This window comes from Cimex lectularius, unplaced genomic scaffold, assembly GCF_000648675.2.
Source record: "Cimex lectularius strain Harlan isolate CLEC.00 unplaced genomic scaffold, Clec_2.1 scaffold202, whole genome shotgun sequence".
Classification (NCBI taxonomy): Eukaryota; Metazoa; Arthropoda; class Insecta; order Hemiptera; family Cimicidae; genus Cimex; species Cimex lectularius.
The window spans coordinates 460,218-487,733 of record NW_019392803.1 but is presented as its reverse complement, the minus strand read 5'-3'; the positions used below and the strand labels follow the sequence as shown (position 1 = coordinate 487,733).

At 33.1% G+C, this 27,516-nt stretch overlaps 2 protein-coding genes, 1 long non-coding RNA gene and 1 other non-coding gene across 20 annotated transcripts in view; 2 read left to right on the top strand and 2 right to left on the bottom strand.

The window, feature by feature from the left end:
• LOC106669375 (sodium- and chloride-dependent GABA transporter ine) overlaps positions 1 to 14,300 on the top strand; it is a 93,225-nt gene extending 78,925 nt beyond the window's left edge. For 2 of the 5 annotated variants that reach the window (XM_014398816.2, XM_014398814.2), the window contains exons 2-11: positions 10,204 to 10,403; positions 11,487 to 11,621; positions 11,688 to 11,901; positions 11,962 to 12,229; positions 12,306 to 12,534; positions 12,591 to 12,703; positions 12,776 to 12,916; positions 13,027 to 13,227; positions 13,290 to 13,466; positions 13,537 to 14,300. In XM_014398816.2, coding sequence (XP_014254302.1) covers positions 10,223 to 10,403; positions 11,487 to 11,621; positions 11,688 to 11,901; positions 11,962 to 12,229; positions 12,306 to 12,534; positions 12,591 to 12,703; positions 12,776 to 12,916; positions 13,027 to 13,227; positions 13,290 to 13,466; positions 13,537 to 13,677 — 1,800 coding nt within the window. In that variant the 5' untranslated portion in view covers positions 10,204 to 10,222 and the 3' untranslated portion in view covers positions 13,678 to 14,300. Of the gene's footprint in view, positions 1 to 10,185; positions 10,404 to 11,486; positions 11,622 to 11,687; positions 11,902 to 11,961; positions 12,230 to 12,305; positions 12,535 to 12,590; positions 12,704 to 12,775; positions 12,917 to 13,026; positions 13,228 to 13,289; positions 13,467 to 13,536 lie in introns of all 5 variants that reach the window. The other 3 variants (XM_014398815.2, XM_014398813.2, XM_024228092.1) reach the window with 2 other exon arrangements.
• Positions 5,728 to 5,800, bottom strand: Trnad-guc. The gene has a single exon. It is a non-coding gene; the product is annotated as a tRNA-Asp (tRNA).
• LOC112127331 lies at positions 7,180 to 19,554 on the bottom strand. Its single transcript, XR_002910513.1, has 3 exons — positions 19,467 to 19,554; positions 7,435 to 7,678; positions 7,180 to 7,374 (listed from the first exon to the last, which is right to left on the bottom strand). It is a non-coding gene; the product is annotated as an uncharacterized LOC112127331 (long non-coding RNA).
• Positions 14,992 to 27,296, top strand: LOC106669376. 13 transcript variants are annotated; one of them, XM_024228094.1, is made up of 7 exons: positions 14,993 to 15,099; positions 15,181 to 15,277; positions 15,344 to 15,407; positions 23,743 to 23,982; positions 24,297 to 24,434; positions 24,610 to 24,654; positions 25,247 to 27,296. In XM_024228094.1, the coding sequence occupies exons 2-7, from the start codon at positions 15,270 to 15,272 to the stop codon at positions 26,576 to 26,578; spliced, it is 1,827 nt and encodes a 608-aa protein (XP_024083862.1). In that variant the 5' UTR covers positions 14,993 to 15,099; positions 15,181 to 15,269; the 3' UTR covers positions 26,579 to 27,296. The 13 variants fall into 13 exon arrangements, with proteins under 13 accessions (XP_014254306.1, XP_024083862.1, XP_014254305.1 ...); XM_014398819.2 differs by having other exon boundaries at positions 23,739 to 23,982; XM_014398820.2 differs by lacking the exon at positions 15,181 to 15,277 and having other exon boundaries at positions 14,992 to 15,099; positions 23,739 to 23,982.
• Positions 27,297 to 27,516: the final 220 nt, after the last annotated feature.

Below are 27,516 nucleotides of genomic sequence, written 5' to 3'. Positions count from 1 at the left end.
TAAGAAAGCTTCCAATATGGAATAAATAAAAAAAACTTCATGTAAAACTAGTAATAAAGAATGATTAATTATTGAATTTATTATGTCTGTCAAGAATTCCAACTATTACAGTGTATTGTATGTTAATTTGCGCAGATTTGTACGTTCTTTCCAGGATTTGTTTCTTAATAGATGTGTTACATTTTAATTCATTCATTCTCTCTCTCCCCCCTCTCACTCTCTCTCTCTCTCCCATTCTTTCTTCTTTCTCACTCTCCCTGGCTTTGTATTTATCTCTATTTGTCTTATTTTGTCTTCAACTTGGTTTTTCATTTTTCTCCATCTCATCATCTCTCTCTCTTTCCATTTATCTCCCTCACTCTTTCTTGCTTTGTTTCTAACTCTCTTTCTCCTCTCTTGTCTTCTACTGTTTTTCTCTTTTGCCCCCCCTCTCTCTCTCACTCTCATTCATTCTCTCACTAAAATATTTTAAGCAGGATTGAAAGTTCTGAAACATTGTTTTACAAACATTATGATTATCTTAAGAGTCGAGATTTCCAATCGCAAGACGAATTACTCAATCGCCCATTTTTTAAAATCGTTTCGACCGTTTTATTAATTTTGGATGATATGAACCGTTGTAAATACGCCCGTTAAACTGTTTACGCCCGGCTTGAGACGTCCTCTTCGTTATTTTCATCCCGGGCCGTCCTTGCATGGGTTACATAAAGGGCTCTAATCAAAAGATGTATTAAACGGTTCTTAACACCTTTGCGATAATGTCTTTCAATTGGTCGACACGTTCTAATTAAAAAACGCTGTCTATTTCCAGGGTTTCAGGAATTACAGTATTTTTCCAATTTACAGGTTTATAAGATTTTTTCTGGCAATTCCCCTTGCGGAAATGACAATATTCGCGCTATTAAAATATATCCCCGGTAATTGATCGTTTGGAAGTGTGTGCTGGAGGTTAAGTGGGTATATCCTAACACCATTAGGCAATTACAGATTATTCGATCTTCCCACGGCTGCTACTCCTCTTGTAAACATAGATTTCACTAAAAACAATCTAACCACAAATGTTGGCTAATTTTGTCTACTTCGGAAAAGTTTGTTTATTAGACCTATCCAAGGTTCACCATTTTGGATAAACGATAATGGACCAATCGATCGGTTATCATCTTTATTAAAAATGTCATTTCATTAAACTTTGGAATTTTGTCATTTGGCCGTTTGGAGCGACAGTTAATGGAAAATGATGAAGCGCTGATCAGAGGTCAAAATCAAAACGCCAAAATGATTTGTAAAGACGTTTATTTTTTCAGGATGGATTCAAAAAATGTTTCAGATAGTTCTTATGCTAACAAGTCAACCCGCTAGACAGGAAATTTTCTAAGAAGAAATGTGGCATTTTTATTGTTCTGAAGATAGCAAAATTACAAACTGCCGGCAGTCTTTTTGTTGGAATGTATCTAAAGCCTATTGTACGTTTCTCATGTTGAGTCGTGAAACAATGTAGGCAATGTCTAGGAAGAAAAGTTAAAATTTTATTTCGTACTTTCTCTAACTCTTCTCTCACTCACTCGCTTTCACTCTTCCCCCTCTCTTTCTCATCTTTCATTAACTAAATTGTAAATTTACAGTAGGGTTAACATTTCATGATATTGGGGGCTTTACGGGAAAAGGTTGTGAAATATCCTGAGTACAATAATTGAGAATCAGACTTTGGTCAATAGGGACTTTTTAGGCCAATTTGACTTGTTGGACAACTTAGATAATAACCCTGTCTATCTACATACACTACATGCTGCTGCCTGTTTTTGCTGTATTGTGGTGGTGTAGTTGTATTTCGTCTTATTGTAAACGTTGTATTCATTCTTCATATTTATTTAAGACGAAATATAATTGTTCTTCGTTTATAAATATTAAACCTTTTGATTCTGTGTTCATCTGAAGTTTATTTGCAACTCATAAACGTAGATGAGGTGGGCGTACTGAATGCAAATGTCCTCGGATGGATGACACCAATAAAATTCCGTATTTTTATTTTATTTTTTATTTTCAAGAGAAGGTCTTCTTAATAAATTTAGGAGAGTATAATTCAAATTTTATATTCTTCAAACCAATTAAGGGTCAACAGCTAAAAGGAAGTTTTGACCGAGCCAACAAAAGATTTCTATGACCGTCTCAATTGGCCGGGAATTTTTTTTTTAAACCACTGTAACATTTAAACTATTTCAGGAGCAAAAGCTTCGGTCTAATCTACGAGGGAAAATAATCATGAAATCGGACACGAGTCCTTGAGTGTTTTTGGTGGTGCCCATTATTCCCGTGTCGAATTGACCTCTTCTGTCTCTTCATGACGGATCGTATGTCACATTTAAAATCGAGAGAATAAGCCACGTGGATCTTCCGAAGCGCTTAATGTCTTTTTACAAATTCGTGCTTTAATAATAATTGGGACTTTGAAATTGTACAAATTCTTGGATGGGTTCTTGGCGTGACATGATGGGTATACATTTTTTCCTTCCACAATAAAGATTGATCGGAAGTGCAAAATTACATTTCTGAGAGCGCCCCATGGAAAAATGAAGCCGTTATTTTTTGGTTTGAACCAAAAACGTTCGTGTTTTCTCACAATTTTCTGCCTTTCAAATTTGTTTTAAAAGTATTATTTTCAATTTTTCATGTTTCATTTGAAAAGTAAGTGAGAGGAAAGTTCACGTCATATGATTAGAAAGTCGCAAATTACATTAAATCGAGAATTTTTTGCATTTCTACCTGAGTAAAGCACAAAATTAGACAATTACAGGTTAAAGGAGAATTGTACAATTCATCATTTTGACAATTTTAAAAGGTGCATAAGGTCCCTCCAGACTTATCAAATTTGTCTAAAATATCTTTAAAAGACGTCAATTTCTTCGAAAAAATCCGCTTCTATTTATAAAGAGATAAAAATATATTAAAAATTACTTGGACAAGGATGAAGCGCCAAAACACTTCCCGAAATCGAATCTGTTCCGAAAAAAAGGTTATGTCGATTACAATTAATGTATTTAGTTGAGATAAAAAAGTCAATGGCACGAGCGGGATTTGAATCCAATCAGATTACACGACATTTGAAAAATGGCAAAAAGGAGGGAAAACTCAAGACATGGGGTTGAGTTGGGAAGTTGGTGTCCGAGTGGATCGAGGTCGCGATAGCTCAAGTGGTAGAGCAGCGGCGTATCTAGCCGAAGATCGTGAGTGGTTCGAATCCCGCACGTCCCATTGATTTTTTTATCTCAACTAAAAACCTTATTTAATTGTAATATATTAATTGGTCAAGCGGACCACGAAATTAGTGAAGTTATGTCGATTGTTTGTTTGGTAGTTTACTGCTGGAGTTGTTCACTATAATTTCCTGAATTATGGTGAAACTATCACAGCAGAGAAATATTGCCAAGAAATTGACAAAGTGCTCGGGAAACTGGAACGTTTTTGTCCAGCTTTGGTAAACCATAAGGGGCTGATTGTCCTTCACGATAACGCCAAGCCCGCGGAAACTTGAGGCTTAGATATGAAACCTTACCTCACCCTCCATATTCACCCGACTTCTCGCCTACAGACTTCCACTTTTTAGGCATTTTGGTCATTTTTTTAGAGAACGAGGTAAAGCCGAAAACGCCTTCAAGGCTTTATCGTGAGTCAAATAAAGATTTTTATGTCAGCGGAATCAAAGCGCTTATTACTTGGCAAAGATGTATGGATTGTGATGGAAAATATTTCATATAAATTTTCTTTATTTTATAAAAGTTAAAAATTGTTTTGACTGCCTTTTTATGTATTATTTTTGCACCAGCCTAATAGGAAAACGTATGAACTTAATTTAAAAAAAAAATTGTCTTCCATTTATTAAATAATACGGTAACGACTATGATTTAAAAACAAGCCATTAGTCAATTAAACCCGATTATTAAGAGGCGGAAATTGAAACGAAGGGGGTCATATTGACCTAGATGAGCCCGTCCTGAAGTGTATGGAAGGTGATAGGCTCGCGAGCTCCTGGGATAGCCTGCGCTCCTGGTAGGCCGACGCGTCTCGAGCATTTCTTGTGGGCAAATGAAATTCCCCAGCGGGAGTGGGAAGCATTCCACGAGCCACTGCGGCCAGCAGGGCCATTTTCTTTTCGTGTTTCTTACTTTTTTATTTTTGTCCTTTTTTTTAGTTTTCAATTTGATAGATTAACGATTGATAATAAATATATTGACTGATAGATAGATTACAGTAAATGTGTTGGAGTTGCTTTTCATAAACTAAGACGTAGAAAAAAAAATATTAACGCACCACTCTTCTCTGGTCTTCTATAGCCTAACAATACGTCTGAAATTTGTTTGTGCAACTTATGTTTTTTTCCCAAATTGGTAAATGGTTAGAGTTGAATTTTTTAATGTAACTCTTGATATTTTACTGATTTCAATGCAATTTTGGACGTCAGTGACAGCAACTGTTAAAGCTGGGTCCACACCTATAAAATTGTACGCCGAATAAGACAGCAAAAATTTCTGTGAGTGCGGACGTGAAAACGTACGCAAGAATTTATCCCACATTCGACGCACACGCTTCGGGACCTAGTCGGGTTTTTGACGAATTTGCTCTGCATAAAAGCTGTGGTTGGGGACGTTTCTGTCCTCCTAAAATCTCTCTCTTTTTCTATACTATTAAAAAGTTTTGGATGAAGTATGACAGAGTATTGGGCCTATACGATTTTAATGGTGTAGAAAGAGAAAAAGATAGGAGAAGGATAAACATAACGTTTTAATCGAATTTTTCACTTCTCTCATTATTTTCTCAGTTTAAACTTTAAAAAACCAAGTGATATTACACTTAGTTGAAAAGAGAAAAGTTTTTTCTACAAAATAAGCTAATAAAATAAACAATTGCTACCAATACTTATTTTAATCCGGAAGTTAGCTACTTTAAATTTTTTGTTCCGATTAAAATTCTGAAAGATTTTCAGCGAAGACTTACATAGTATTGAACAGTTAGACAGACACAAACAATATCTAAAAACGGATTACAATTCGCGAAGATACGGAATTTATCATAAGATCTCAGGAGGCAGAGCAGCACGGGAGCAGCCGTATTGTGCGAATCGGAAAATTATATGTTCGAAATGATGAACGATGCTGGTTATGATGCCAAATAGATTTAGGCATTTCTTTGTTTATTTATTAATGAGAGGAGAAGTAGATGTATTAATGTTTTGCGAACAACTTCAAGACAAATTAAGCGAACACTCTAGTGAAGCTACTGCACTGTCCATCATTCGAGACCCGATTGAAAACGAAGGAATGACAATGAAACAAATGGCCTTCCTGAAAAGATTCATGTCTCGAAAATCTTGAAAGAAATTTCTGTGGACGAAGATCTAAAGAGTTATGATCGTAAAGTCATTTATGAACAAACGTAGGCAAAAATGAAAGCAGATCAGTCAAAAGTTTTCGATACCATTAAATTGGCCCTAACTGAAGAAATGAGTAGCTCTCAAAATATATTCTTTGTTGACGGACCTGGAGGTAGTGGGGAGACATTTTTATACAAATGCCTGATACATTTCTGCAGACATTTGGGTAAAACAATTGTAACTATTGCTTGGACAGGAGTAGCGGCAGTTCTTTTCCCATAGGACGGACAGGACATCCGTGTTTCCATTAAAATTAATATCTTACAATTAATTAAGGTTTTCTGTTGAGATAAAAAAGTCAATGGCACGAGCGGGATTCGAACCCACGATCTTCGGCTTGACACGCCGCTGCTCTACCACTTGAGCTATCGTGACCTCGGTAAATTGGTCAAGCGGACCACGAAACTAGTGAAATTGAAAATAATTGAAGATCACGTCACACATTGGTCACGTAAAATGAAACAGGCACTCAAAGAAACAATCATTTTCATCTGGGATGAAAAGTCGATGATTCCCCAAACTGTATTAGCCATTATTGATAAGACTACCTAGATATGTTTTTAATGACGATCGTGTATTTGCTGGAAAAATTTTTATACGGGGTGGGTGACTTTCGACAGGTTTTACCAGTCGTAAAAAATGACAAATTTACATTTTTAAAAAATAATTTGTTATGGAATAGCTTTCAGCAATTCAAATTGTCCAAGAATATGCGTGCGGGAGGATATTGCATTTAATTTCTCAGATTAGTTAGATATCGGAAATAATATCATAAAAACTTGAAATAGACCAGGAAATGGTATGCGATAATTTAATTGAAGTTTTATCCATTAGATTTGTCTTAGGAAAAAATAGAGCTATATTAGCAACTAGAAATTAAGTGAAAAAAAATCAATCATCTTATTGTAAAACTACCAGTGGAAATTGTTAATTGTATTTCCATAGATCATGCTGAGTCACTAGCTGGTGACAAAGCCGACAATGAAAACGTAAGTTTGCAGTATCCATTAGAATCAGTGACACCTTCGGGTTTGCCTCCTGTAGAACTGCACTTAAATGCAGGATGCATATTTATGGTATTAAGAAATTTGTGCATAAGTGTCAATGTGTATAACGGGACCCGTTTGATAGTAATAGGACGACTACGAAATATTAACTGGAAATAAAAAGGGAGATATTGTGCACATCCCTCGATTGTTTTTAGACACACGAGGATATAGGGAAGGTTTGAGACGGTTGCAGTTCCCAGTCTATTAGCATTTGCCACCACAAGCCACTAGGACAAAGTTTTGAGAAAATAGGTTTGATTATAAATTCAAAAATACAATATTTACTACTGACAGTTAGCCCTGTCGAGGTATACAACAGAGAAAGGCAATAAAATAGAATTCAAATTAAAATAAAAATGCATAGAAAATGTTAACGACGAAGAGTTGGAGTAGTGTAAACGTCATTTTTTCTAGCGAGCCTGCCATGAATCGAGAGGCGCGGAAGTTTTTGAGTGTGTTTATTTAGGATTGATCTTTCTGTCTTATTCAAAAAAATATGGTAATATAAAACTAGCGGGGGCACCGTTCGCCAACCCCCAGCAGCTATTTTTTTTGCAAGGGAATGAGGGGGCAATAAAAAAAGAAAAAAGAAGCATCCCGGGGGTTGGCGAAAGGAACATACAAAATCATGAATTTCTATTATTCGATTCTAAAATGGTATTGTTTTAAAACCTGGAAAATAATAAATGATTGTTTAACTTACATTTACCCGTTCCAATTGATTTCGTGAATTGATTTTTCTCGCCTGAAATATTTAAGAAGGCTTGACATCTTTTTCTTTGCATCCTCAACGTTATTCCTACCGAACTTGCTAGGACTTGCCACGCGTCGTTTCTCTTGGTTTTGCCATTTATGCCTCTTATGTTTAGGATCCCACGACAATTTATGGTCTTCATACGTCTGCAACAGGAATTCTTTGTCTATTTCTATTACTAAACACATACCCAAACATGAACCAACCTGGTGGGGAGCGAAGATAGCAAAAACAAAGCACAACTTGAGTGGAGACTCGCCGCTATATATTTTTCAATTTGCGCAGAAAATATTTATGGCGAAAGCATTCGGCGTAAATCTTTAGATGTATGTGCCCAGCATAAGGCGTTACACCAATCCCGTGTCCTTACATTCGGAACCGACTTACACATAGGCTTTTTTCAAAAACACCGACACGCCGATGGTTTATATGACCTCTGCTGTTGCTAACCTGGTAAAATAATAGTAATAATAATCAAATTTTTGAAACGATTTTTATTCATATGTATTTAAAAAAATATATTAATTTTCATTCCAATATACTTTCATCTTCTATAGCACATCAATATGACATTAATAAGTTTTTTATTTAATTTGTAATTTGTGGATTCAGCACTTAATTGATGTCAATAGAGTCAAGAATAATCAAATTTATTTGATAAAATTATTGCTTAAACTAACAGGAGCCGTCCAGGATGGTGTGTCTCGGATTTGAACCAAACTTTTTTTTTTTAGTAATTCTGCATTCCAAAAATACCGGACACCTATCCGCCACTTCTTATGAATAAGCCCTGGTTTCGCCTAAAAATTTTTTAAATATTTTTATTTCGCCTTTCTACTTACATAATTCAACTATGTGAATACACCATTTTACAACATTTTTTATGTAGATTGTAATAAAAAAGTTGGAGTTGACCTCATTTTCGTGATTCTAGCGTTATAAAATCTTTACATACCGACTTTCGCGGAAATCGGTGTAAATTAATTTTTTAACTGATAATTTCGACACGTGACTGGACATTCTAGTGGAAGCTGTAATACCATTTTTCTCAATACCTAGGAGACCGATTTTAATGGTTGATAATTCGTTTTAAAGAAATTGTCAAGTGCATTTTATAATTGTATCAGACATTAAAATTATTTCCATTTAAAAAACGAGGTTAATTTGTGATAAAAATATTTTCTTATTGTATGTATGTATTTTTTTATAGGAATATTTTACATATTTTTATAGTACATACGTCGTTAAAAAGCTACGTTTCTCTTCTTTCAAACGGTATGTTTGACCTTAAAAACATTTTGTTTTTAATTATAGCCATTTCCATCATATATTCAGAGAACGACTTCTTAAAAATCGAAAAAATTTTAGGGATCAAAAATCGATAAATTTCAATTCAAATAGAAATTTATATTTAGGGGTCTCTAGAGGTGCTAAAACGAAGTTTAATATTAGTTTCACGAAAAAAATGTTTATTACCTAGTTTACTTGAAAAATATTTGGTTTTTAGAAACGTTTGGGTTATTGATATTTGATTAACTTTTACTATATTTTTATTGCAATCTACAAAAAAAATGCTGTAAAATGATATTTTCACATTGTTGATTTGAGTAAATAGAACAGAGATAAATTTTATAAAAATATTATAAAATGGAAAATTTCAACTTTCAAAAATTGTTTTGTCGAAACCAGGGCCTATTCACAAGAAGTGGCGGATACATGTCTTATTTTGGAGTGTAGAATCACCAATAAAAGTTTATCCAAATCCATGTCACACCAACCTGGTCATCTCCTTGTAAGACACATCAAAAATCTCTATTAATGCATACTTTTTTTGCCTTCTATAGTCCTTCAATCTATGTATGTAAGAATTATTTTTATTTATTTGGATTGATAGGTTTTTTTTAATTTTCATGTCTTGTTATTTAATATTCAATTTGTTTGATTAACACTTGATATTTGACAAAATGGCAAAATGCACAAACACGTCTGACTGATAAAAATGACTAGTAATGACCAATTTTTAGCGTCTAATACTGCAAATAATATAATTGCAATCCCCCCCACCGCCCCGCTCCAAAAGTACTCCTTCTTTCAAGATTTTACTGTTATCTACAATATTTCATCGACATTTTTTTAAACTTATTAATTTAAGTATTGATTATACTACAAAATATCTAAATCCATTCAACTGACAAACTGTTCAAACTCTGCCCTGTGACCCACTGTCAGACGATTCAATTTTATTGGCCATCTGGTTCCACTTAGAGTCACACAGTCAAAGAGCATATCTCTTAATTGGCAATAAACATAAATATCTGGCAATAAAAAATTATAAGCCATAATCAAGCCAATCGGGGGTGTCTCGCAAGTCAAACTGTTTGGGGTGTTCTTGTAAAATGGTGCAGATTTATTCCTTCTAAGTATTGTATGTGACATTGTATGCTGCTTAGTTTAACCGAGAATGAACTAGTCCTACATCTGCAATATCCCATAATATGCAATTTAATTTACTAACTATGGATCCTTTTACCTTGGATCTAAAAAGAAAGCTTAAAGAACAAATTTTGTTTGTTACTACTGGGTCAACAACCATGTTTATATCTTCCTTTAATTTATGTACGTCTTGTGTATTTCGTATTTCTTTAGTTTGTCCCTTTAAAAAGGCAATGCAAATTGTTTTATTATTGAAATTGTATACTCAAGGTTTGATGTCGGTTTATGAACTCAGTCTTCAATAATTTGATCAAACTTTTAAAGTTTTCATGGTCATTACCAGCATAAAATGAGGATATAGTTTATGCCTCATTTTTGTGTAACAACCGGTCTCAATATTATGCTGATACACCAATTTAAAAATTCAAATACTAGTTAGTTTTTCAGTTCGGTGGCCTGTCTTTAAATGACTTGTTTGTAATTAATTGGAAGGCGGATGAAACTATAAACCTATTGATTCGTAGTGGGCCTTTTGCTTTCAGCAGTTCCGGTTGTGACAACATGTCTACTTGCAGCAGTTACACGTTGTCGGAGGAATGGGACACTGATGACATAGCGACAAGGAAGCGAGGCCGAGACCACTGGGCCAACAAAGTCCAGTTCATCCTGGCATGTGTTGGCTACTCGGTCGGACTGGGGAACCTCTGGAGGTTCCCATACCTCTGCTATGCTAGTGGAGGAGGTGAGTAAAATATTAAATTAAGCTAAATTCTTTGTATGTTCATAACTCAGTAAGAAAAACAAAACATTTATTTGTATATTATTTTTTGTTTATAAACATTTTAAATGGTTTGGTTAAACTCTTAGGGGAAGGACTGTTTGATTTATCACTTTGTCAGTTTAAGATTGCCATATCCTGATTAAACGGCCGACACGAGTTGTGCCTATAATTACAGCTTGTTTCTTTGAAAATATGCCTTTGACCTGGACTCAACATTAGTCATTATCTCATTTAAATATGAAATGACTCTTGACAACACAGAGCAATTAATTTGTTTTCTGAGATCCCTCAAAAAACTTTTTTTTTTTTGAGACAAGAAGTTGGAACTGGAATTTTTACAATTTTTTGAACAAGCCTTTATGTCTCATCATTCGTTTTCTTGTTAAAGAAATTATAAACATTGATTTTATAAATTCTCTTTGCTCATTTGGTGAACTTTTATTACAGGTTCATGTAGTAAAGATATGTTAATAGTTAATCCAAGAAAACTTTGACAAATACATTTTGTGTCTACATCTTTATATGAGAAAAACTTTTAAAATAAAAGCTTCATGTTTTCATATTACTGAACCCTGACTCATTTTAGTTATTTATATTTGATCATAGTTTGATCAACCCTGATCATCCTGGATAGTCTGATCCTTTTTAAAAAGATAGTTATGGATAGTCTGTTTCTTCTGTTTTCATCTATCGGTGGTCTAGGTTAGTCAAGGGTGATCAATCCATGAATGAATATCCAAACAATCTGACATACCAGCCAAGAAATCTTGACAGTTTATCTATCTTGGTGACTTTGCAATATTTTAAATTTTTTTAAGTTTCTTGTCAATATTTACCAGAAAATTTTTATATTTGTATATATTATTTTAAATATTTTGATTTTTTAATCCGTATATGCTTAGCAGTAATAACTGACCATATTAATTGTTTCAATTATTTATTCTTTTTATGTAAGGCCTTGATTGAGATGAAAAAGTTAGTGTAACAAGCAGGATTTGAACACACGACCTTTGAATTTTGATTTTTAATATAATATATTTACAGGAGTATTCTTAATACCGTATTACCTGATCCTGTTTACATGCGGTGTTCCTCTGCTGTATATGGAATTGGCAGTAGGTCAGTTTACTAAACGTGGCCCAATCGGGGCTTTTTCGAAAATGTGTCCAATTTTTAAAGGTACCACTTGAAATTTTTGCTCCAATTTTAATCATACCGATTTTTTCTTTTTATTTTTTTCTACAGGGGCAGGTCTGTCGAGTGTAGTAGTAGCGTTTTTTATGTCGACCTATTATAATGTGATAATAGCATATGCACTTTTCTATTTCTTCACTGCGTTTCGATCTGATGCTCCATGGAGCGAATGTAGTAACATGTGGAACTCTGAATTATGCTGGTACCCCGGTCTTAAGATTCCGAGGCCCAACAACTCGCGCACGCCTTCTGAAGATTTTTATATGTGCGTTCAAATCGTATCTTACCCAGTAATAGAAAATTATACATTTTTATCAATTTTCAGAAAAAAAGTACTCCAGATGAGTTCCGGCATAGAAAACCCGGGATCTGTAAGATGGGAATTGGCAGCTTGCCTGATATGCGCATGGATTCTAGTATATTTTGCACTCTGGAAGAGCGTACGGTCATCCGGAAGGGTACTTTACTTCACAGCAACTCTTCCTTTCGTTCTCGTCTTAGCATTCCTGGGAAGATCATTAACACTTGATGGAGCCCAACTGGGCTTAGAATATCTTTTCAACCCGAAACTAGAACTTCTTGCAGACGCAAAAGTATGTCTTAAAAATTTTTTCTTTGTACTTTCTTACTTTCAATTATTTTCCTTAAATAAAATTTTTTGACCACCAGGTCTGGGTGTATGCTGCTGCTCAAAACTTTAACTCGATAGGTATTGCGTTCGGCAGCGTAATTTCATTTGCAAGTTACAACAGGTCCAACAATAGGATTCTCGTTGATACTATAACTGTATCAACGATCAATGCTGTCACTAGTCTTATAGTTGGTGTGTTTGTCTTTGCAACTATCGGAAACATTGCCATGGAACATGCAACTTCTGTTGAGGATGTCATCGCCGATGGTAAAACCAACAAATATTTTTTTTTTTTTTTTTTACATTAAAAACTGAATTTTCAGGTCCGGGATTGGTATTTGTTATATATCCTCAAGCCATGTCGAAAATGCCCTTTTCTAGTTTCTGGGCTGTGTTATTTTTCTTTATGCTCTTGTGTCTCGGATTGAACAGCCAGGTAAAATTTTATTGGAGGTTTTATTTAAATAAATCCTTGAAATTAAATATTTCATTATTCACTTGTTTTCAGTTTGCTCTGGTTGAAGTGGTTGTCACTTCCTTCCAAGATGGATTTCCAAATTGGATAAAAAAGAAATTAGTATGTCATGAATTGCTCGTACTCGTTGTTTGCTGCATATCATTCATCCTTGGATTACCTCACATAACTCAGGTATATTACTTTGAATATTGATTGTTTTTAATAAATAAATCCAAATGGGCTAGGTTATAAAACTGTTGTTTCATTTTCATTTTATTAGTAACAATTTATTTTCTATTTAGGGAGGAATATATTTTTTCCAATTGGTGGATCATTATGCAGTATCGAATTCAGTCATGTGCATTGCATTTTTTGAAGTTATCGCCATTGCTTGGTGCTACGGCGCCGAGCGCCTGTCAAAAAATATACACAGGATGTCAGGCGAAAGACCGTACTTCTATTTCAAGGTGTGCTGGTCTGTTGCAGCACCAAGCCTCATTTTGGTGAGTCATGTCCAATCCTCTTCATGGCAAAATTGTACTAATTTTTCTATTTCTGCGTCTAGTGCCTATGGATTTTTAGTATAATTGACTATGAACCTCCTAAATACAACAATGGAATGTACACATATCCATGGTGGGCTGAAGTCCTCGGCTGGTTCATTACAGCTTCATGTCTCCTCTGCATTCCCATACTTGCTGTCTACGTAGTCGCCAGTATGGAAGGAAAAACATTATGGCAGGTGTGTAAGCAAAGAAATAAAATAAATAATAATCCACCCAATCTGATAATTTTTTTTTTTTTATTTTCAGAAAATTAAAAACAGTATCATACCAAGCATCGAAGACATCCCACCTCCAATCAACGAGGAAGAATCAAAGGAAATGAACTCGCTTCTAGCAAAGCCAACTATAAAAATAATCAAATCAAAAAGTTTGGACAACCTCAGATGATGCGGCTGTTTTAAATACCGTTTTACCATTATTCCTACCGATAATAAGAAGTGTGGACATTGTTCTTTTAGCTGCTCATTATCATTCAAAGATTGTGATAAATTAGATTTTACCTTAGTTATCATTTAGTCATTTTTTGTTTTTTAATTTGTAAATAGTATGAATTATATTTAAACAGTTTTTTTTTCATAATTGTTATCATTTTTCTTGATAAACCAAGAAAACTGATTGTGTTTATTTAAAAAAAAAGAAAAAAAAAGGAAGTATAAAGTTGAAGATAAAAAATTAGAAAATTTAGGAGAATAATCTTATATTAATGCCTCACAAATGACCAAAGATAGTAATGAAATTTATTTGTTCTGATTATCTTTTTATTATTTAGAATCTTTCTACCTATCTTGGTGCCATTGTATAATTTAAATAAGCATCTAATTAACAATAATAATGACAAACAAAAACAGTAGTGTTCTTTAAAAAAAGGGCATCACTTTTACAACCTAATTTTTGAAAGTTGGAATAAGGACAATAAAGCATTTATTAATTTAAAAATTAATATACATTGTAATTATTTTATAATAACAAATGTTAAAATTTTAATCTTACATTACATTCCATGCACATTAGCAGTTTTATTGTTATTAAATTATATTTTTTCAATAATGAAATACTTGGAAATTTATAAAACTGTGAGAATAGCCGGGCTAAATTTTAACCAATTTTGGTCTAAATTTGGTCTATTTTAACCATCTTTTTAATATAATTAAAAATGTTTTTGAACAAAAACATTTGTTTTTTGTATTTGGTGAAAAAATAAAACTATATTTGAGTTGTTTTTACAACTTTATGCACAATTTGACCATAGAATAGCAAAATAGAATAGCAAAAATCCCTATATTTGTAAATAATCAGCATCAGCAGAACATATGAAGTTTTTGTAAACTAATTTATCTTTATATAATTACCATATGCTCAATGTAAATTTTAAAAAAATACAAGTTGTATTGGTTTTGAATAAACTAAAGTCGATAGTAACAAAGTTAAAATATTATCTTAATATATGATACATTTGCAGACAATAGTTTCTACGAATAAATTCTTTTTTGTTCTTTTCTTTTTATCTTATTCTCAGTATAGTTGTTCATCGTGTTTTTTCTGTGGTTATTTTATTGTTTTTTCTATTGTTCAAGGTGATATATTTTGTTGTATGAAAGTTCTGTCAAGTGAATAAGTTTAAATAAATTTCAAAAAATTAAATTTCTGACTGTTTTAAATAATTTGTAATCGATTAAAATATGTAAATTGTCGTATCTAGGCCCTTATTTTTAAAAACAAAAAAAACAAACAAACACAACTTTAATCATTTGTGATGACATTAAGAGAAGTGTAAAACAGTTATAACACCCATATAGTTGGAATCATTTGGTATGTGAAATCAGGTGTCAAATCATTGATTTATATGTATGTAGGATTGTTTTTTTTTGTTTGATTTTTTTTTATTTAAAGAGAAAAAAGAGTGCATTTTTAACACTTTAATTTACTCGCGAGCTACACACAAAATAGAAATCATTAAATGCTGAACTTACCGCCACAATATGACAATGTTAGTTTTGAAAAGTGCTGTTTAGAGAGTTGTAAGAGCATCACAAAATTATCCTAATCTTTTTAGCTGGTATGCGAGCAAGGACAAGAAAAAGGGGCGAGCAATTGACGAAAAGCTGCCAGGAAATGGGGTGAGCTGACGATTAAAATAAATTACGTTTGTTATAAACTAGGAGGTAGGTGTGATTTATTTATTTTAATTTATGTCTGTTTGTTTTTAATTCAAAAACCAGTTTGAAATTTCCAAAACAACCAAATTTTAGAATATTTCTATTTAAATTGTTTCTACATGACATAAAGTCTTTTGTATACGATTGAGAAGTTTAAAATTTTTATGAATTCGTGCTAGTTTAGGGTGATACAATGAGTTTCTTATAATTGTTCTAGTGTAAGTATTATTTTTAAGATTATCCACCTTTCTTTTATGATACAGCAAATGTCAGACAGGCAAAATGAAGTACAAAAGAGTAAAAATAGTATTATTAGCAACATGATTGACCATTACAATATGAATTGTATGTTTATACATTTTGGATCAGTCTGAATTAGCCTATTCACAACTATTCTTTTAGCTGAGAGATCTGGTATATTTTAGCTTTAATTTGATAATATTTCTGTAAGGAGGAACAACCAGAAGATTTATTCAATTGCCTAGTTATTCTTCTTCTTTTTTTTTAAATAAGTTTAAATTTATTCTAAAATAGCTCAATGGAATTATTTCCTTTATTCAAGGTTGCCCTATCATCATTCTGAATTATCCTACATTTCACGTACTTGTATTGTGAAATGGCCTATTCTCAACTATTTAACAGTTTATTTTATCAAAATTATCCTTAATTTTATTTGTTGTCTGTAATAACCAATATTTTCCAGTAAAAAAAAGTTTTAAGAATTATTTGTAGTAAATAGTGAGATTTCTTGGTCTCATCTGTGTTGGTTGTTACCAATCCTCCATCTCTGCTGGGTTGGACTGTCAACCAGGACAGACCCAACTCTGCAGATAGCAAAATGCAACTGACAGATCAGGATGATTAATAATAACCGAATTGCAGGTTTATCATACTATAGGCCATAAAGAGAAATTTCATGAACACTTCATTACTATTTATCATCATTATCTATTTATCAAAAACATAGGGTTAATAATTGATTGGTTAGTGTGAAATGGCTTATTCACAGCTACTAATTTAACTACTTTTGCTAATTTGGTAAGTAAAATATTTATCGTTTCATAAAGAATTTCAGAAAGTTCACTTCTCAAAAAATTGAAAACATTTATTTTTTAGCTCCTGTTATAAAATATTTAATCTTTAATGCTAATTTTTCTTAAAAATCAAACTCCAATGGTATTTATACTAAGCGTAGAGCGGTAAAAATAATCAAATAATTAGTCTGGTGGTAGTCTAAATAATTAAATTTCTATCTATTGGTCTTTACCGTTTAGAAAATACACTCACAATCAAAAGGAGTCATTTGAGTAAATTGTGAGATTTCTCTATCTCATATGTGTTGGTTGTCAGCAAATTTCTCATCTGTGTCCGCTTATCTTCACTGTATTGGATTGACAGACCAAACACCATGATAAACCCAACACCGGCAGAATTTTAAAACATGCCTTAATGGAGAATCCAACACAGAGAGGATAAACAGACCAGGATGATTTATAATGACCAAATTATAAAATATTTCAGTACTACATTAATATACTGTATATTTCTAAATGCATTAAATGTGCTTATTATAAATGGCTGAATATAGCAAAAACCAAGTTCATAAAATCAAAGTAGGGATGGGATAGGGATAAATGAAGGGGGCCACAAGGTTTTTCGCACCTCGCTTAGTAGAACTATTGCACTCTAGTCAACATACATAGCCTTTCCAGCAGCTTCTTAATGTAGAAAATTCCTTGCGGCTTTTCCTCTCCTACTTTCAAGAATCTACACCTTCTTAGACCCTCACAAAAACATAGAATGTGTTCTGCACTCTCCTCTTCTTCCTGGCAGTATTTGCACAGTGTTTATTTATTTTATGTCAGTACCCCTATATGATGCATGTTCCTGGTTAGGTGGCAGTGCACTATCATGAGTCCACATGACGACTTTCTCATTGCCCAGGGACCAATGCCACAGTGCCATTGGTGTCACCGACTTCTGGCAGAGATCAGAGATTCCGTACTATTCTATATGTTTATCACCTTTACCTCGCATGAGGCTAAGTGCTTCTTGACTGTCAGAGAAAATAGCTATCATCCTGGAATGTGTTCCCAGTTTTTTACTTCTCTGGTGTTGTATTCAATTATTACAATTTTCATACTGGAAACCTCTATTTACCTAAGTTTAAAGTCAGTTCAGTCTTCACACCAAAGAATACAATGCTTGTGCCTCTTTCTGCTTTTGAGCCATCAGTATACCAGTAACAATTGACCATCAGACTTTTGGCTCACTCTTCGCTTTGGTATTGTTGCTTTCGCTTGTACTTATTAGTAAAGTTGTACTTAGATCTGTCTGTAACTCCTCCTTCAGTATCTATTGTTTGTTAACATGGCCTATCTTTTTTCTCTCCTTGTATGAAATATGCAGAAGACAATTATTTCCTCCACTGCGACTATAATGGTCTACTGTGGAACCCCTATAACTTTTAGCCGTACAATGGAAAATGTGCTATTCCTCATAAAACTGATAACTTTCCTTGGTGCCTTGGTGGTTGCCCATTTACGAGCCTGTGAACTGCTGCTCTGGCTTCTCCTTGGATTGGAGTGGTGGAAGGCTTTATTAAGCAAAAGTAATTATTTTTTTTATCTAGCGTCACAAGTGGGATTCGAACCAACGACCTTCAACTTTGATCGAAGTCACGATAGCTCAAGTGGTTAGAGAAGCAGCGTATTTAACCGAAGATCGTGGGTTCGAAATCCACTCATGACAACTTTTCCATCTCAACCTAGACCTTAGATAAAACAAATAATTAATTTAAATAATTAATATGGTCAATTATGACTGTTAAACTTATATGGATTGCTATATTATAAATAGATATTTATATTAAATTTATGCTAAACATGTAAATCATTAAAATTACAATCAAATATCACTGATGAAGGGGGATATATTTCTTGAAAGCTTGATGAAGGAACTGAGTATTTTTCTTACTTCTTCTTGTAAAAGTAAAAAAAAAATATATATATATATTTTTTTGCATTGTATAAATTCACTTTTTTCCACATCCTACATGTATTTGTTAAATTTAAACAATGTTTGTAAATCCCAGGCCCTGAAGATGATCTCAATAAAGATCGAAACGTCGCACGATAAAGAAATTATTTTTCTGAAACCTACATCACACCAGACCGCATCTCACGATTTCTGAATAATTATCGACTAACGGTCACTAATCACCACACGTTTTTCTTACTTTTAAATTCGCCTTATATGCAGTTAAATATGCTAATTATAACAAACTGCGTAATGTAAAGGATGAGCATAATTGTAATACTAGGGTAGGATAATTATTGAAACGATAGAAGAGATTGAATTATGTTAATGTCTGAATTATTAAGAGTTCAAATTTAAATAAGCTTTACTTATCAATATGATATTCTTACCTTCAAAAACGTCTGAGAGAAGGAGAACTAGACACATTATTAGACTTTTAACAGATTTTTTTAGACAAATTTGAATATTCTTACAAAAATCCTTTTCGTATCCTCTTGCATAAAGGAAAAGATGGTGGTTTTGAAGCCGCTTTTGGCCGGTAGGTGGCGCTGATCCACCGTTCGACTCGGCGAATGAATTGGCAACACTGTCCTGCCAGCTTGCAAAGAGGTTCGCAATTTGTAGGGTTATACGCTGTCCAGATAACGTCAGTCGGACTGTTAAAAAGGGGCAGAAGTTTTTATAAGTTTTCTTTACGCGCTCCTCCATAAAATTGTTCGGTGCCTTATTTTAATGAAAATCAGTCCAAAATCAAGAACGGGAATTAATGAAAGAAAGCGAATATTTTGGTAAGTGAGAAATGTACCATTGTAAGAGATAAGTGTGGTAGGGTCGGTAGAAGGGACGAATTCCTCTTCCCTTTGTAAACAAAATGGAGAAAGATTGTTTGTTCACTGTACGTCGAACCCTAGCTGTAAAGGGCACCGGGTAATAAACAGGCCCTAAAAGTCTTGACGACGTCTAGACCTGACAAGATCGTACCTGTTGTTTCAAGAGTGGTTCTTGTCTGTGCAAGGCTGTTGTCGTCCCATCACATTTTGCTACTCTCCGACGAAAAAACGATTCGCCGTCTTCCCTCAGACCTTCGACATTTCCAAAACGGATTTTGGACCTTTTTTAGCCCTGAAAATTGAAGATAATCCGTGCCGAGTATAAGCCTGTGTGGTTCACATCTGTATGGGAGAGTTTGAACCTAGTCACCTAACCTTCAGCATGGCACATTTTTCACTGTAGGTCTTTGAAATTCGTGAGTTCATCACTGATGATAACTTATATCATTAATATCACACAGGTACAATGATAAAACAAATCCCCTTATCAGCTTGGGCAAGTACCATATTGGCAAAATTTTCACCTTGCTAAATTAATTTATTATTAGCCAGAGTACACTCCATACAATATTCTTTTTTTAAAACTAATTCCCAAACAAATAAAATACAAGCATATTATTAGTTTAGTTCATCCAGTTTATAATTTTTTACTGTCCATTCTGCTTCTTATTCATGGCTGCATGCATTTTTTACACCATAATTGCATTACCAAATGCAAAACCCTTCAGTAAATTTATTTTATTCCCAAGTGCTTTGTACATTTATAGCATTGTAATACTATTTATAGAAAACTTTTAACATATGATTTGTTTGATTTTTTCACAATATACTATTTTGTAATATTTGTCTAATAAATGAAAGCGTCATTTATTGAAGAGATATGCAAATAGGATGTGGTGCACAAGGAGACACCAAAATTGTAATCATTAGGGCTATGACACACGTAGCAGTTTTGACTGAAGCATTTAACACAATAGTTTTTTTTCTCCAGCTGACAGATGCTGCAGTTTCACTAGCTGCATCTTGTCAGTTATTTCAAAGGAGCCAACTAGTCTCATTTTCCAATTTTGTCAATACAGTACAATATATTATTGTTTATTAGTGCAATTGTGGAAGAACCGTCGAAGAGTATTTCTACCGTCCCTGTTGTATTATCAATGGAAAAAAGACGAAAAACAGTGGAATATTGGATCATCCGATTGTGGGAAAAAGACAGAAAAAAGGACATTTCAATAATTTGTACTCAATTAGGAATCTAGGCAAAAAAAAAAAAAAAATTGAAACAGATGGTTTACGCCTAGTTGGGTGTAAAACAGATATGTGTGGCACGGCTGATGGTACACAACCATTCCAGGAAAAACGCTTTCAAAACTGATTCGGGGGGACATCTCTTTGACCCACCAACTTGATTTCAAAACCACCAGGTGACACAATCTCATCGTCTGTCATGTCCCACTCTCAACATTTCTTAATGACCCACCTACTCGGTTTTCCTCTCAGTAAACGCTTCGGTCAAAACCGCTATGTGTGCCATAGGTCTAAGATAAATATGGCGGTCTCATCTGTACCAGGAATTGGTCAAGGATGACAAACTATGAAATTTAATAACACATTGCAAGATTTCCTCCTGTGGTTTATAGAGTAATGAACATGTAATTTTATCATTACCAATCATCTTGATCTGCCTATCCTCGCTGGGTTGGTATGTCAGACATATTCCATCATCTTTTGTATTTGGTCTGTGACAATAATAACACAGAACAAACTCTGAAGATAATGAAATGCCGAAACTGGTCTGACAGAACTATGCAGGATAGGCAGACCAACATGATCAGCCATGGTCAAATTAAAGGTTTAATTTAGGTTAGACAATTTGTCTTCTTTTTCCTACTCTAAACAGTCATACAAACTTTTTGACAAATGATTTCAGCTATTTTTGACAATCGGAAGATTGTCTTAACATTGTTAGTCTCTGTTTCCGGCCTTAGCTGTCTGGCCTCTTATGGATTTATAAGGGAACGTTCAGAAATTGGTGTTTTGTATTCCAAGCACTGCAGCCTTCTGGCTTGTATTGATCAAGACCATTGTAGAATATATTCATCTATGAATTTTGTTAGAATTTATACATGCCAAGTTCATTAGTGTGCATCTTTGCGGATGTCCATTGAGCTCTCAGTGTTAAAACGTTTAAATATTTGGCAAATTATGTCTAATAATGCAAGCACTTTCTGCATGAATTGTTGATTATTTTTACATTGATTTCATAGTTTGGTTGTTTGATCTCTTCTGGATTTACAGATAGATCATAGAATGTTTTATTCAGATTTTTTTTTTTTTTTTTTTTTTGCCTTATGATCTTGCATATTAGCCATAGTACGAATTCTTGTGCGTTCAAATTGGGGGTTATCGGGAAAAAAGGGCCAGAGGCGACGGTGGGAATCGAACCCACGACCGCAGCGTGAGAGTCTCTCATGCTAACCACTCGGCTACCGCGGTCCCCCCAGAAGATGTTTACTGCGCCTCTCAAGAGCTATTCCCTGAATTACAGTATCTATGGTTTATACTTCTCTTTACCATAAAAAAACCTGTAAAATTCTGCGTTTCTTCCTGCTTCCACTTATTCTGAGATTATTTTCCTTTCAAATCTTGCAAGGAGATCCTTGTCTTTGGCCTTTAAAAGCAATGACAGGATTATACTGTTTAGACTATCTTAGTGAAATTACTTGAAAACCCCTATGCCTCAGGACTTTTCAGCCTGTTGGTAAAAGCGGAGGTTGAGTTGGTACATGAATGCAGAATCTTCTGGTTATTGATACTGATTCTTTAAAAGCCAGTGGGAGGAGGCATCTTTACATTTTATTTTATTCTGTCTATTATTTATCTAGAAGAGTTAAACCCTGTTGGATAAGTGTTTTTATTTTTAGTAGTTTAATAGGAAAGATTTCATTAGTGGAAGTTGTGGAGGATAAAAGAATGGATGCACAGGAAAGTGTGATAATAAATCAGAGCACAATTAAGATAATCTTTGCACTTCCTTAGAAAATAGTCATTATTATTGTTAAAATATATGCTGGAGTTTTTCTGATTTATGATGGTGTGGAGTCAAGGAATAATTCTGTTTTTTGTTTGTATGTGTCTCTCCACTGTGTATGTACACATAAACAAAAAACAGATGCTGGAAATGTTGGATAAATAGTCTTGTGCTGTTTATAGTATGCTTAATGCGAGAAATTGTGTGTACTGCTTAATAAGTTGTATTTTTTGTCAAACTGTATACTTTTGTCCTTTTTACGTTTTGGGATTTGTAGTTTGTCATTGAACCATATGAACAGTGAAATTACTAATTGTTTACTGTTTTTTTAACTGTCTTCAACTAACACTTTTCTTGGCAAGTTTTTTTTTTTTTTTTTTTGACAGTTTCTTGCTTTAATTAACACAAAGTTATATACAAATAAAGCCAAAAAACAAAGATTAACAAGAATATCTAATGATAGATGTATAAAGTTATTATTTTTCCTATTTAATGATGTGTACAATGAATGGTTTTCTAACTAAATCCCAGTCATAGTTTACATTGCTGAAGAATTGAATTTTTGATATCCTGAAAGCTGGATTAACAATATTACAATTTTTTGTTAAAATAAAAAACAAATAATTTACCCATAATTTATTATTTAAAAAAATAGCAAGTTTACTGAGGAATAATAATTGAAATAAATATATTGAAAATTATTGTTTTGTTCAGTCCTTCTCAATGCTGATGTTTTTGAAGAATTATAAAATAGAACCTTGTTAATAAGTTTTTGCTGTTTAGTGTATTAAGTTAAGTTGCATTTTTGCTTATGAATTTTTTATTGAATTTTACGCCTATAGAACCTTTCTTGATGCATACAATATACTATACATATATAGATACGTGTTTTAATCATTATTTTATGCTTAGTGCTAATTTCAGATTTAAAACCTGTTAGGGGTAATAGATTGCAATTAAATTAAATTATCACGGGTGTGTTTGTATTTAGATTGTTCTGTAGAACTTGGTTTTTCATATTTATTTGGCGATATTACAATATTTTATATACGGATCAGAAGAGAAAAATGTCACTTTAATAAATACAGCATAAGTTTATCCACTTGCAGATATACTAATCACCATATATTTTTGCAAAAAAAATTGTACTCTAGTCCAGTTTTGATGGTATCATAGATGAATTAAAAAGTTATAAGTTGCTAAAGAATAGATCTCACCATCACAATTTTAAAATTTGATATGAGAATTTCTCATTTTGGAGAACAATATCCTTTGACATCAAAATTTAATATTAAAAACAAAAAGCCTGTTCAGTTTTTATTTAATGGAAAATAGTTTTAAATCAGCATGGGGCAATCTCTTTTTTTTCCTAATCCCGATAATTTATGACAGACAGTGTCCCGAGTTCCTTCACTCTTCAACTCGTGTGGCAACTGTTTTGGTGAAGAGGAGTCATTCTATGGAGGTTGTCCAAAAGGAAATGATAATCAATTTGGGTGGTGATGATGACGACAACATGTCTGATGAATATTTGAATTGCCCACTATCACCAATCATCAATTTCGCAGGGATCAAAAGATCAGCCCCAGATAGCGGAGATCCTCCTAATTCTAAACATGCAAAAAAAAACGTTCTTGTAAGTAACTGATTACCAGTCTTCTTCCCCTTAGCATACATTTTTAGTTTATAATTTTTTGTTACTTGTACATTAATGAATCAGTTGAATCCTCTTTGATCCACTAAATAATTTAAAAACAATTAAATATATATCTTGATACATATTTGGATTGTTTTGTATTAGGATTAACTTGTATCGCATGATTAACCAAAGAAAATTTTGTAGTTAAGGTCAAAATTTTATTACTAATTTAAACACATACAATCTTAACTTATAGTATTTACAGTTTTCTGTCTTTTTGTGCATTTATGTCTGTTTTGCTTTGTTCACAGTGCATGTTTGTAAATATTCAACCCTCTTCCATCCAGTATATCCACATCCTCTATTTTCATCACATGGACTGTTGCTTTATTTTTACAACTGTTTTACATGAACCCTGTATACAATTGTGCTTAATTGTTAATTTTTTGGTTAGTAGTCTGCGAGTTGATGAACTAATATCAGCTGTTTAATCAGTTAATTATAATTGTAAAGGTTGACTACAAATTAAATATTTCAATGACCACCGCTAAATTTATTATTTTAATGAATGAACTGTGAAAACAGAGTTATCAGCTTGAGATTATCTGCTAAATCTGTTTGTAGAAGAAAAAGCACCTACAAGCAAGCTTATTAAAAAAGAAAAAAGTAGTAAGTAGACATTTTTTGTAAGGATGAAACAGCTAATAAATCCAGTTTTTAAATTCTAATGAATGATTTTCATTATCCTTGAATATCTGAAAAAAAAACCATTGAATTGTTAATACAATTGCCACTTAATTAATCTGTAGGAAAAGTTTTTCAGTGTCCTTAAAATTTATTTGTTTAGTTAGTGAAGGTGTACAACGTTCTGTAAATTTTGAAAGCCTTACTTAAATATAATGGATTTGTTGCTACATGGTGAATCAAAATAATGGAGGGGGAATTAATTGTTTATTATGATTTGTACCAGTAAAATAGTTTGTTTTAAATTCTTACGATTCATTTGACATAGTTAATTGAATGAAGATATTCTATTTGTGCGATCACAATGAAATTATCGATGTTTCAGCCGTATGTCAGTTAAACAATTCAATTATCAAAATGGTTTCGAGTTTTATTTTTTATTGAACTGTCTTTAGATCAATCATAAAATTGAAGTGTTCAAATCAAGTGGTTTTGATTCACCCAGGCAGCATTTTAAAATTTGTCATCAGTACACCAGGGGATAATATGAGTTGTTGTTCTTTTTTGTTTGTTGCAGAGCCTAATGGATTGTATTCCAGTAGAGATATTAGAACAAATTTTTTCATACCTAGGACTCACAGATCTTGGGAATTGTTCTAAAGTATCGACCGAATGGAGGGAAATAATAAACAGCAATTCAATTTGGTCAAGGTTGAGCGCAGTAGTGGGTATCCACAACAAGGAATATCTCAAAAAAAGTCTTGTCTACAATCCATTGAGGGCGTTTCGAGGAGTTGACGATTTCTCGCAGCGGCTGTCCCCAGATTGCCATTGGAGGAGTCACTTCAAGAAGTACAAGTATCTCGAGGAGAATTGGCGTTTCGGTACGTTTACGGTTTTACACACAGGTTTCAAAGTGACTTATTATAAGGACAGGATGGTTGCAAACACAAATTCGAGTAATATTGAATTATTTGACATTGATAATAAAGGAAAGAAAATGCGAATACCTGTGGCCCACTCAGAGTTTCGAGTTGACTCTATTTTTATACTGAAAGAATTTTTAATTTATGTACAGAAGTGTTACATTATTTGCATGAGGAAAAACGGCAATACTTATGAATGTGTGTATAATATCAAAGTCAAGAATTCAAAGTGCAATCACAAAATTAATACACTACAAGACTCAAGTCGCCTGACTCTTAAGTTTACAAGTCGGTACATTGTCATACTAGATAACAAGCATCCATGTAAATTATTTTTTTACAACATATTTTCTGGTTTTCTCGAAAAAGAAGTGGATGTGACACCAGAAAAGGCTTGTATTAGATGTCATTTCATTAAAATTTTTGAAGAAAAGGTGTATTTGACTTATACGGTAAATAACAACCACTTCATTTCATGTTACGACACTGTTGAAGGTGCGTGGACCCTCACTTTTGAAATCGATACACAAGCTTGTGAATTGACGGTATCTAGAAATTTTATATGTGCAAAAATCTCTACGGAACCTAATATGAAAAATTGTGAACTTCAAGTCTGGCCCATACAAAATCAGGAAGAAATGTACACATATTTCGCAGACAAACATCTTCCGATAATCCTGACGTCCGATGATAAAATCATATTTTCTGATGATGTAACGGTTCATATACAGGAACTGGTGCAACCTTCTAAAGTGGACTACAGTCTCAAGCTGAATGGGAAGGTTGTCGACATGATGCCGGTAATGAACAACCTCATAGTTATTAACACTTCAATGTCGTTGCAACTATGGGATTGGAAGAAAGCAGAACAAATGCAAACTTTCTTTCGGGACAAAGTAGTATCCATGTGGGTGGATGACAAAACCGTTGTCTTAAACAAGTTCGATGAACAGTTTAATGGTTATGTTTTAGCTTTCTGGTGAAAGATTTCCCAAGATGTACATATAAGATGCAATAAAAAAATATGAAAATTAATTTTACTATGATTATTACTAATTATGACATTATTATTGGTTATCATCATTATTTTAGGGTAATATTGAACAAGGAATAGGATTTCTTATTTATTAATCTAATTTGTAAAGTAAATTACCACTAGGATTTTTAAAAAATATAATCAAATCCAAGTCCAACTAGAAATGAAGACTTCTATTTGAGTGGTATTTTTGTAGTAACAATTGACGTATCAGAGAATTATGAAACTTATATAAAACATAATGTGCGGTTTCTCATTGAACTAGCTCTCGTCATAAAATGACGTCTATTAAAACAAGCCTCCTATGAAGCACATTTCTTTATTTATTGTATTAATATTAAATGCTTATAACAATTGCGTCATCGCTTGTGATGAAAATAAAATTTTTTGGCACTTATTGTTATAGGCAATTTGACTATTTGAATTATATTTTATAAGTAGCATGGGCTTTTTTTCCAGTACTTTTGCTTATCAATTGATATTAAATTATTGTCACACATTTATTTTTTAAGCAAAACAACACTTCAAAAAAATTCTAATATTTAAATGAAATTTCTCACATTTAATAACACTGTGACAACAGTTTATTGGTTTATTCCAAGAAATCTTGATTGTTTTTATTTCGTAAGTTAAAAGCAAATTTACTTGAAGATACTTTCATGCAGTCGTGACATATTTTTTTCTTTGAAAGAAAAATATAAGACAACTACTTTATGTTAAATGTCCTCATAGGTTTTTAAGGTTGCTGGTTTCCAAACTAAATTTGGAATAGGGTGTTAGCTTAGCTTTATTTTAAGTTGTTATATTCAATTACACAATGCTACCCAATAAATAATGGTAAATATTAGAGGTTACACGTTAAGTTGTAGTTAGTCATGGAAAGTG

Coding starts and splice junctions, on each gene's coding strand:
- LOC106669376 (XM_024228094.1), top strand. Junction 23,983..24,296: donor ATGCAAAAAAAAACGTTCTT/GTAAGTAACTGA, acceptor CTTTGTTCACAG/TGCATGTTTGTAAATATTCA. Junction 24,435..24,609: donor GCTTAATTGTTAATTTTTTG/GTTAGTAGTCTG, acceptor ATCTGTTTGTAG/AAGAAAAAGCACCTACAAGC.